Below are 11,418 nucleotides of genomic sequence, written 5' to 3' on the forward strand. Positions count from 1 at the left end.
TAAGCGGTCAATGTTTTTTCGTCAAAGTCTAATTGGCTGCATTACATGCTGTATACTAAAAACATGAAATGGTGATTCGAATCTATTTCAAGACAAAAAAAACTATTAAGCCCCCAAGTTATGAAAGTCGTTTTTTAACTTTGCTGCCATTTGCAATCAAGTTTTCGACCAAACCAAAAAGGTCGCTGGCTGATGACGCAGTTGTATGGCTCCATGTACGCTATGGCATCTCATGCTAGCGAGCTTGAAATCGCGAAGAAGAATTTAACTGATGCAATTGGCGATAATGTAAAACAGTGAGTAGACACTTACCTTATGGTGATGTGAGAGTTTGCTTGGGTCGTTTGAGAGATTTGAAGTCATTTAGCCATCCCTTAAGTATGAGTAGCTGCGTGTGTGGCTAGCCTTCACGCTGACGTCGGCGGCATTGCTTCTTCATTCATGTCTCCTATTCAAATTAATACCACCCTGTGTTGATTCATTATCAGGCTGCTTTATTGTTACGAGACATGTACTGGTAAATGTAAAAGTTTTAAGTCTGGACGTGTGAAATCCCCATAATGTGATTGTTTTGCACTACAAGTCTATACCCCGATAGACTCGAACAGGGGTGTCCAAAGTCTGTCCTCAAGGGCCGCTGTCCTGCCTGTTTTCCAGCTCTCCCAGGAGCAACACACCTGATTTAAATAATCAGGATTCTTCTAATGCTGCCTCAGAGCTGGCCGGTGAGCTGATCATCTGAATCAGGTGTGTTGCAGCCGGGAGAGATGGAAAACAGGCAGGACAGTGGCCCTCCAGGCCCGGAGCTAGGCATGCCTGAACTAGAACCTCAACAAAAAGACAACTGTAAAATCTCTTAACGTGCCGTTCAAAACTAACGTGATGGCAGGTTAAGTTACGTGTGTGTTGATTCTCTGCCCATATACAGTTACTGGGCAAACCTGAAACTGTGGTTCAAGCAGAAGATCAGCAAGGAAGAGTTTGATAGTGAGGCGCGACGTCTGTTGGCACAGGAAAATGGTTTGTACATTATCAATAAATATGATGCTTGACTCCCCCCGCCCCCCCCAAAACCAAAACAATTCTCCCAATTTTCACTCACATTTTCTCTGTGCAGTCCATGTTCACAATGACTTCCTCTTGGCAATTCTGACACGCTGCCAGATCATTGTCTCCACTCCTGGTTAGTTGAATTAATCATTTGTTTATCTGCGGCATGCTGTGTTGGAACCGTTTGATCTGCATATGTACAGCACATGGTTTGCACCAATATTAATTCATAATTGTCATGACGACGACTCAAATTTGATTTCTGCTCCATCATTTTCCTTAGCCGAGGAGCTTTTGGGTGCTCTCATATAAGGTTAGCTGGAAAAAACGGGAAACCTGGCAGTTGAGACACCGCTGCCACATGTCTTAAAAATAATGTACAAAGTTTATCTATATTTTTCCTTCCTCCAGAGGGCGTTGGGCAGTTACAGTGGCAAGGTGGCTCTGCTTCTAAGCCAGGCAAACCTAAAGGAAAGAAGAAATGTTCCTCTAGACAGAAATTTGACGTGAGCATTCCATTTTTAAACCCTGTGTATGTTTGGTTACACCCCACGACTAACCGGAGTGATACAAAAATCAGATGAATGACATTTCAGAATAACAATCGGTTTACTCATGTAACCTATGCATCCCGTTTGGTCCATCAGCATCGTTTCCAGCCTCACAACCCTCTGAGCGCCGCACAGCCATTCAGCCCGCGAGATGCGGTTGGTGAGGATGAGGAACTCCGACTCAGTGCTCACACTTGGCTGTTGCCCACACGGGGTCAACTGGAGGCCCGCATGATGGTGACAGCCTTTGAGCTGGGTCTGGATAATATCACGGAGGATGCGGTCAGCGCGATGACCTGTGCTGTGGAGGTGAGTTGAAAAGACATATTGTCACACCTGGCGAGTTTTTGTATGAATTCAAATAATTATTGATCAATTCACTGTAACTGTATTTCTGTGATCAAGTGCAGGGAAAATTATAAGAGTTGCTGGATTCATCGACACTTCACATATTTGTCGGACTGTAAGGCACACTTAAAATCCTTACATTTTCTCAAAAATCGACAGTGCGCCTTATTAATTCTGGCTGTGCTTACTGACCTCGCACATATTTTACGTGGTATATGGCACTCAAAATGCTGTCAAAAGTATTTTAGTCTGTACCGGTAGTAAATACACACTTGTTCTCAATGAAGGGTGAAGACGGGATGTCGGCTTTATCTATTTACTTTCAGATTCACATTTACATCCTCATTCTCAAGTGTACACGTTTTCCCAATACTGGAACTATAACTACTTCCTGCTTTCATCGCTAAGAATCATGGGAAATGAAGCCCTACTCATTCACTTATTTGTGCTCTATTTGAATAATTTAACTTGACTGTTAGGATTTTATTTGATGATTTGTTTTTACTTAAATTAATGGAGAGTATTGAAGAAATTTATGAAAAGTATTTAAGTATCGAGGCTCCACTAGTTGGTCCTACTTCTAGGCTGTCGTTAAGCCAAGGCAGCTGCTGAAAAGTGTGGTCTTGTCGTAAAGATAGTCAAGGAAAACAGGTTATGGAGTAAAAACTTTTCTGATTGTAAGTGCGCGCTTCCACTATTGTTTGTTCGGATTGTGTTTTTTGTGACGTCTTCCTAATTTTAGTGATGAAAAGGGTCTGCGGTCAAATAAAAGTGTGCGCCTTTTTTGTTCAATTACAACTGTGTCATTCCTTGTTGTTGTCGTTTGTTGGATTGTGCGAGGTCTAGCAATGGAAGGCTCTTGTCAGGAATTTCATGCCCTGCTGATATGTGACAAAGAAAGTCTCTGCTATATTATTAATTATATTAATAACTACATTATTAATAAATAAACATTAACATACAATGCTTCACAAAGACAATGCACCTTATATTCCGTGTGCCTTATGTATGAAAATGGATGAACATAGAACCGTTCATTGATATTTCACCTGATAATACTGTGCGTTTGATAATCCGAAAGATATGGAATATTAATTCTAGAATTTGTGTCAAGTCTTGCTATTTCAGAATTGTAACAAATTAAATGGTTGGAATTTTAATGCTTTTTAAGATGTACATTTTGTCATAAGTGTGATTATGCAAATGACAGAGCAACGCCTAATTTGCATTTCTGCTTTATTGCAGCACCATTTGAAAGACGTTTTGACCGCTGTGATTTCCCGAAGGAAAGCATATCGCTTACGGGACGGCCATTTTCCTTATGCTTTTGGCAGCGACGTCACACCGCAGCCTTATCTGAAGAACAGCCTTGCTGCCTATCACAGCGTCACGGAATGGTACGAGCATTGCGCTCAATTGTGGTTTGTGTATGTAACACTGTAATTTGAACCATTTGTTTATTTTCCCCATTCAGCCCCCTTCCAAGTGCTTCTCTCCCCGCTGGCCCACGGTCTCAAATCTCGCCAGATGAGGCAGAGCAGCAAGCCGTTCACTTGTTAGCTTGCTCTGCCACCAGCCTCCACACGGCCCTCCCACCCGTCACCATGTTTGACCTCCTGGAGGCCTTACAGGTCAGATTCCTGCACCCGTGTCAACTTCTCATGAAGCTAGTTCAGGGTGAATTTTGTAGATTGAGATCATTTTTCACCAGATGATGAGGGCATGCAGGCTGTCGTTAAACACAAAACTTGCATGGTGGCATTAAGATAAGGCAAGGCACCTTTGTGTATATATATCGCGCATTTCAGAAACAAGATAACTCAATACGCTTCACATCATTAAAACTAAAACATTTCAAAGCATTTGCAATCCATAAGTGTTAATGATGTTTAAAAATAAAGTAAATAAATAAAAGTAGCTTCCTAAAGTTACAAACAGATCGTACAGTACAAGAACAAGATTTTGGAGAACATCATTTTCAAAATGCTTTGAAAGCCCTTAATAATAGGTGGAAGCCCGTTTGTGATGTGCGTCAGGTTAAGTTTGCGAACATCTAACTAGCACTACAGTATTTGCTTTTTATAAAGGACCGCGTGAGCACATTTTCACTCAGTTTCCACCGTCTCCCTTATCTGCTCACAGAAACGTGGTGTGACATGCTCAGTGCATTTTAGCAACAGAGCCCAGCGCAATGCATTAAATGTTAATGACTACAAATATTTAAACCATGTGGGCTGTCTGTCAGTCTATAAATGCTGACTGAAAATGATGGGGAAAAGTCAAAAGTATTCTAATTAGTATGCTAATGAGTAATGGGAGTCTTGGCATTAAAGGGAGTCACAGCCGCTGTAGAATTTGACCCGTATTTCTTGTGTTAGCGAGTGTTCATGTCAAGCCCTGATTCTTAATGTTTATACCGTGAGATATCCAAGTACAGTACAAACTGAATTTTCGCCGTAAAGCTATACAAAACTTTAGCTTTCTAACTGGCATCATCAGATGTGACTAGAACGTTACTTCAAAATTCCCTTTAGAGTTCAGGGCTTTTTTGGGTTTTTTTTAAAATGGTGAAGGTACTGTATGAACCATCGATCAGAACAGATTGTGTTTGGCCTCAGAATGTCTGCTGCATTACCATTCATCCTGTCTTGCCTTTAATCCACTTGCATGAGATTGTTTTTTCTTTTTTATTTATTTATACATTTTTTGGGGTAATATTTGTCTGCTCCAGGTTCACCACAGGGTGATGCCCTCGCACACCGTGTATGCTCTGAACATGGAGCGCATCCTGTCACGGCTCTGGCATCCCAGCCATGAAGAACTCGAGCAGGACCACGTGCACAGGCAGCGACTTGCCGCCAAAGACGGTGTGCTCATCAGCTGAGATAACCACACGATCCACGGACTTGGTAGTGAAAGATGAACTTAGCTCTCGGGTGGAAATGGACGGGAAGTCTTTTGTCCAAGGAATGCCTCCTATGTGGGAAACCTGCACTTATGTTGTACAAAAATAGAATCGATGGACCACGATGCAATAAAGCAATTCGATTTTCACTCTGCTCCACCAGCCTTTTTTGGCAACCAATTGCCACCTGGAGTTGCAGTTTTATAGTCAGACTGGAGTTGAAAGTGTTTACTTTTAGAATTTAGCAGCTTCTTTTGAGGTTGGGCAGTGGTCATTTTTCAGGGCTGAGGAGCCAATGACACATATGCGCATTTGATGCCCACTGTGGTACAGGCATAATTTGAGGAGAGCTATTTTACAAGTCCAAAATGTAACCTACAAATGCTCCCACACTAAATTATAGCATTTGTTTTGTGCATTTGACTTGTGTCTTACTTCAATGAAAGATTGCCCTTGGATGACTCTTTACAAAAAAAAGAAAAAAAATCTCTCAAAAGCGGCAAGGTTCCAATACCCCTTTGATTGTAATTTGCGACACCAAAAGGTATTAATCAGGGCAGAATTCAAGTGGATGTCACACTGTGAAGAAAATCGAAACATCAAATATTACTTTGTACTTGAACCAAAAAAAGTATACTCTGAAAAAAAGATGTGGCCAAAGTTTGAGGACTTATACATAAATAAACAGTGTTGTGAAGAAAGACTCATTAGCCAAATCCACATGCCAACATAAATGAACGAAAAGCACAGTTCACCTGATCCTTTTAAGAGCTGCCACTCAAATGCAGTCCTTATAGCGTGTTTGCATGTCTGCATGTGCTTCTGAAAAGGGCCCAGACTCTGCTGCTTTCCCTATCTCCCCTCTTCTCAATGTATTTTGCAAGTTTTCTGAAAATATATACAGTTTGATTTAGGTGACCAAGTAGGTGGCCTAGTGTGTGTGCATGGCGCTTCAGCAGTATGTTATGCAGTGCCAATGATGTTATTTTTTAAATATTTCTTTCGTCCAAATTTTTTTTTTATCATTAGTTGTATGTGCAAGGAATAAAACCAAGGTCAGTTTACGTTTTTTTTCCCTTGAAACATGTTCTTTCTTAAAATCATGTAAAAGTGAGTTTGTTTTCTAAGTACAGTACTTTCTTTCTACGGGACAGTGACTCAGAAGAGTCTTCACAGTGTGCCGAAGACTTTTACCAAATATGGCATGTCGCCACCCACTTCCGGTGCGCGGACGTCAATCAGAGCTTTCGCCGACTTCCAAGCTTTGACGAAACACACTGCACTGGCGGTGATTCACTCTCCTCGCCGCTTGTCACCCGATGCGATCCTTATTAAGTCGAAATATAATATCGAACGGAACTGTGCCTTCTGCGACTACCACTGTTTTGGAATTGTACTGTGTGGCAAGATATTTGCTGGTTTATATTGGACATTTTCCGTAATTGGGAAGTCAAGTTATTTCTTTACAATATGTTCTATTCGCTCCATCTAGTCCAATCACAGCATTGTGGTTCATTTTACGTTTGTGGAATATAAATTAAGCAGCAAAATCCAACCATTTTTATCCATCTCGTGGCCCTTGCTGTCGACTGAAAATGACACTACCGTTGCTTTGGGCTCAAGTCACGACCAACCATAGTTGGCCCGCTTTCTGAGTTTGGTCATGTGACATTTGCAAGTTGAGCTTTGATTGGTCCAGAGCCATGATCAATTGAGGTGTCATTTTCAGTCGACAGCTCGTGGCTAAATAGTCGACCCGGATGGACAATAACAGATGGATTTTGCTGCTGAGTTCATATTCCACAAACCCAATATTCATGAGAATACCGTATTTAGACGAGCGAGGTTTTATTTTGTTACTTGTCCTTGAAATAATTTCTCTTTCTAAATTCTGTATTCACAAATATAAATTTGTCGAGTCAAAATCCATTTTTTGTGTGTTTTGAAATAACTTTATGTGTATCGTTTTGTACTCGGTGCTACAAACAAGAACGCTCAAAAATCGTGCTCTTCTTGCAATGTTTTGAGTTCCTTTTGTATTTTTAATTATTTTTCTCCTTGGTATGTAGTTGCCAGATTTTAGTACATTGTTCATAATTTACAAAACAAGTTTCTGCTCCACTTACTCCATGCATCTCAAGTTCAGTATAAAAGATTTATGAAGAATGCACAAAAGCACGGTTGAATTCAACATTTTATTTTGTCATCTGTACAATTGTGAAGTGCTCAAAAACGGCGTACAAATATTCAATGCCTAACATTAGTTACACCTGACCTGCATCCCAAAAGTTGCATCAATGTGAGGATTAAGAGTAAGTAAGGCAGGTAAAGTCAGTAAACGTTTCACACCTGAGTGCGTCAAAGGTTAGACCATGTTAGTGTTTCTGTACAAGTGCATCTAATGTGTTATTTATTGCAGCATGTTTGACATCATAGCATCATTATTGGCTGAGTAAAGGGTTTGCGGATGCTCCCACGTCAGCACTGGATGGAGTCTAAAAACACTAAGAACCCCCTTAAAGGATGTTTGTAACAGTATGATGTCAAATATCATCTGCATGTGGCCCAGGTTCTGCGTCATTCATCATTACAAATCAGCACGTTTACAGAAAAGCTGGAAGGAGAAAGTGCCTGAGCTGACGACCATTTGGACGTCTTCTGGCCACTCTGAGTTATTTGGTCCCCCAAGACATGTCCCATCATGCAGCACCCTTGCCAGGAGTCTAGAATGCCTGAAGCTGCTGTGTCAAGATGAGCTGACAGCCGCTGTTGACGTGGTCCATGACCTTTTGTTTGAGCAGAGCCAGCTCGTCCCGCAGGATGTTGGCAGACGATACCAACTCTGTGTGCTGGTTCTTAAGATTTTTCACTCTGTCCTCCAGACGAGATATTCTCTCCAGCTTTCGTTTCCGGCACTTGGACGCGGCCACCCGGTTCCTCATTCGCTTCCTTTCCGCCTTAATACGCTCCTGATTTTCCATGTCGATGGGAGAGAGCGGCGGCGTCTCGCCGGGCATCTCTGGCACCGTCTGGGGCTCCTCTTTCAGGGCACGAAGCCTCGAGTGCGGCGCCTGGTGATCCACGTGGGGAGCCGGTGGGGGCGCTGGGTAGCAGGCGGAGGGTGCGGGTCTGTCATTGGATCCCAGTACGGGCCGGTTGAAATTGGCCAGATTTGTGTATTCGGGGGGTTCCGGGGGGCGCACCGTGCAGCTGTAAGTGTTCTCGCCGGTGTCGGACGCGGATGAGCCGGAAGCCATTCCGGTGGCCTGCGGCGCCTCAGAGTGGGCGGCGCTCATCTGGTGGTAGTGGAGCTCAGCCAGCGCCCTCGCGAAGCCCTCGGCAAAGCCCTCCTGCTCATCGGTGATGTTCTTGGGACAGATGAATTGTGTTGGGGTGGGGGTCGTCAGGCCCGTGCACGACTGTATGATTAACCGCTCTAGCTCCGGGGAGGCCAGCTTCAGCAGACCCACATCGGGCGACGTGAGGATGTCCAGGGCCTTGGTGCCCAGCTGGGGTTTGAAGTTTCGTGGATCGTTTAGATTCAGAGTCATAGATTGTTTGAGGGCTTTTGTGTTGAAGCCGTACACCCTCGCCCCGTCCTGGTGAGGGTTCGAGGCGTTCACGGCGTCGTCGTAGAACGTCGCTTCCATTTTCCCGGACATGAAGTTGTGTCACTTTACGAGAGGAGTTCTCACCTTGAAAACAGTCCACTGTTTACATATGACTTGCTATCTCTCGGCCTTGTGACAGAGGAGTCCGCCTTTTGTCCAAGTTCCAATCACTTGACAACTTCGCGTCCCGAGAAAACTTTTCTCTCTCGACCCGTACGACCGTCGGTTAAAAAAAATAAAAAGCAAAAGGCGTCGTTTCCCCGCCACCAACAACAAAATGTCCGACAAAATAATCCTCTTTCGATTGATGCTCCTCCTACAACAGAGAAAACAGTGCCTGATTTGGGATAGTACTTTCGATCACTTCCAACGTGGAGACGAACTTTATCCACCTCTGAGCTGCAGCTCCTCTGAAAATAACGATGATGTCAGTTCTAAGCGTTGCGATTGGCTGGAGCGTATTCGTCGGGTGGGGTCTATCTACTGACATGGGGGTTGCTCCGACAACAGGCTATGTCCCCGCCCCCCGCGCTGCTTTATGGGATTAGGTAATGCAGACAGTGGAGCAATGGACTCTGGGATTACGTATGTGTTTTTGAATAATTAGTTACCCGCTCAATCGTTACTGAAACGCTTCTTCATGAACACGAGCAGGCAAGTTAGCCTTTCACGGGATGCTATTGGAACATATTTCTTGCTGAAAAATCTGTAGGGTTTTAAACATTTTTATGGTGCACCCTGACTGGGTTGTAGCTACATTTTTTTCTGACACCAATACGTGGCCATTTTATTCCTTCTGTCCCAAGTGATTCCCAACTGGTGGGTCGAGACCAAAAACTGGGACTAGAGGACAAGTTGTACTCACATCCAAAATACCGGGGGGCACACAACATTCTTAAGAAGGGATGCTAACGGTGATTCAATCACAAAGCACTTTGTGATTGAACAGGTTATATTGGTCAAACTACATAAATGAAAAAGGGGTGCAATGGGGGCATAAATACAAAATGATTTGTGTAAACAGGAAGAGATTTAAAGATATTTGAAATGAAAGTACAAATAATGGCATTTGTTCTTTGGCTCTATCTGAAGAGCCCGGGAGAGGCTGATTTGTGTGTGTGTGCGCGTGTGTGTGTGTGTGTGTGTGTGTATATGGCGAGAGAGAGACAGAGAAAGAGATACTGTACATACATATATCGACTACCGTGCCGCTCAAAAAAAATGCTTATATATATATATATATATATATAGAGAGAGAGAGAGAGAGAGAGAGAGAGAGAGAGAGAGAGATGCATGTTCTCCCCGGGCCTGCATGGGTTTTCTCCGGGTACTCTAGTTTCCTCCCACATTCCGAAAACATGCCTGGCAGGCTGATTGAACACTTTAAATTGTCCCTTGGTGTGAGTGTGAGCGTGGATGGTTGTTCGTCTGTGTGTGCCCTGCAATTGGCCGGCAACTGGTTCAGTACTGCCCGAAGATGGCTGGGATAGGCTCCAGCACCCACCGCGGCCCTTGTGAGGATAAAGCGGATCAGAAAATGGATGGATGTGTGTGTGTGTGTATGTGTGTATATATATATATATATATATATATATATATATATATATATATATCACCGCAAAATATATATATATGAGGTGTTCCAACCCAGAGGAGTCGCAGCAATGTCTCCTGTTCTCAGTTTCCCCCCCTCTTCTGCAACACTCTTCAGAAGATACCTCTGTTTTTTTCCCCCTCATTATCCATGCCAGATGCTTCCGACTAGTTCCCCAATCATGAGTTGGGAGGCCTCACAGTCAGGCAGGAGGTGGGACAGTCCAGGGTCTACTGGAACAAAAACAGAGACGCCAGTATGCATGCATGTGCTGATCTATCAGCTCAGCAAAGTTTTGATTACTTCTAAAGCACCGAGCAGAGGAGCAGACACACAGCAAGTAGTGAGAGAGACAGATGAAATTTCAAACAGTGTCTGTGCTATGTTTGTCGAGGACCATCTGTTTCTTCCTGTCTTGCTGCTTGATTTCTGTGTACACTATCTCACTTGTTCACCGCTGGTCCAAACACAGACGGTGCTGTTTCCTTTTCAATCTAAGAAAAGAACACAATGGCGTTCAGACAGGATGCAGTGAAGAACTCCTGAAATTTCTTTATCTGTAACAGCTACAGTGGTAGTTTCACATTTCTGCTTTTATTTGGCAAAGGTGGCACATGATGACAACACTCATCTTGTCATTTTGTTGGTGACTTTGGATTTGAAGGATTTTAACATTTTTATCATCTTGAATACAGACACTCAATAAAGCAAATATGTCATGCCAAAGCTTTGCGGTGACAAATAACTTTCAAGTTCAACATTACAAACATTCAGACACTCCTTGCCATGTTGCAGTCTTAAGAAAAAAGGAAGAATAGAGAAATTCACATTTCTTCTCTGCTTCAAGGGTCAACCTTAGATGAGCATCTGGATTTAGTCTGGTCTTTAAACTACTCCTGAACTCTCCATCTGACCTTTGGTTACGACCTTTGCTAATCTCAAATTGTTATATCAGTCAGAGGTTAAAATACATGAAAGAACACATGCTGGACATGTCACATTGATGTATGCCCCTTTGCCATTGCGGACACGCACACGCACATGTGCACGCACACACATTTACTTCATTTCACAACAATTTAACAAACATTCTTCCAGAAATTTGCACCACTGGTGGAATCCATGTCTTAAAACCTGCAATCATTGCTCTTTGTGCCTTGGGCATGTCAACTTTGGATCACACAATGCCAATACTCGTTTCTTTTTCATATAAAAGAGTGAGTTACTTGCTTTGTTTCGCCACGTGGGATAGGAGCAGACATAAACGACTTTCAGCTGATTGGCATCTTCTTATCTGGTGGTTGAGTCCGTGACAGTGTTACCCCGCTATATTGCGTTTTTTTTTTTAAATAAGCATTT

The 11,418-nt window shown here is 43.1% G+C and overlaps 2 protein-coding genes across 2 annotated transcripts; one reads left to right on the forward strand and one right to left on the reverse strand.

Moving 5' to 3' along the window:
* Nucleotides 1-160: 160 nt before the first annotated feature.
* tada1 (transcriptional adaptor 1) lies at nucleotides 161-5,918 on the forward strand. The gene is made up of 8 exons (XM_086130063.1): nucleotides 161-296; nucleotides 929-1,020; nucleotides 1,118-1,183; nucleotides 1,462-1,556; nucleotides 1,698-1,910; nucleotides 3,195-3,346; nucleotides 3,424-3,580; nucleotides 4,681-5,918. The coding sequence occupies exons 1-8, from the start codon at nucleotides 193-195 to the stop codon at nucleotides 4,831-4,833; spliced, it is 1,032 nt and encodes a 343-aa protein (XP_085986189.1). The 5' UTR covers nucleotides 161-192; the 3' UTR covers nucleotides 4,834-5,918.
* A 1,112-nt stretch (nucleotides 5,919-7,030) lies between these two features.
* Nucleotides 7,031-8,877, reverse strand: LOC147194523 (transcription factor Jun-like). Its single transcript, XM_086128708.1, has one exon. It carries the CDS (start codon nucleotides 8,514-8,516, stop codon nucleotides 7,578-7,580), a length of 939 nt encoding a protein of 312 aa, XP_085984834.1. The 5' UTR covers nucleotides 8,517-8,877; the 3' UTR covers nucleotides 7,031-7,577.
* Nucleotides 8,878-11,418: the final 2,541 nt, after the last annotated feature.

This window comes from Hippocampus guttulatus, chromosome 14, assembly GCF_054856545.1.
Source record: "Hippocampus guttulatus isolate MCC_2025c chromosome 14, RoL_Hgut_1.0, whole genome shotgun sequence".
Taxonomy (NCBI): domain Eukaryota; kingdom Metazoa; phylum Chordata; class Actinopteri; order Syngnathiformes; family Syngnathidae; genus Hippocampus; species Hippocampus guttulatus.

Bases quoted from the DNA above. Each gene is read 5' to 3' on its own strand.
- LOC147194523 (XM_086128708.1), bottom strand. From the start codon at position 8,516: ATGTCCGGGAAAATGGAAGCGACGTTCTACGACGACGCCGTGAACGCC.
- tada1 (XM_086130063.1), top strand. From the start codon at position 193: ATGACGCAGTTGTATGGCTCCATGTACGCTATGGCATCTCATGCTAGC. The intron at 1,184-1,461 runs GTTAGTTGAATT...TCCTTCCTCCAG, and splicing joins GATCATTGTCTCCACTCCTG to AGGGCGTTGGGCAGTTACAG. The intron at 3,347-3,423 runs GTACGAGCATTG...TTCCCCATTCAG, and splicing joins TATCACAGCGTCACGGAATG to CCCCCTTCCAAGTGCTTCTC.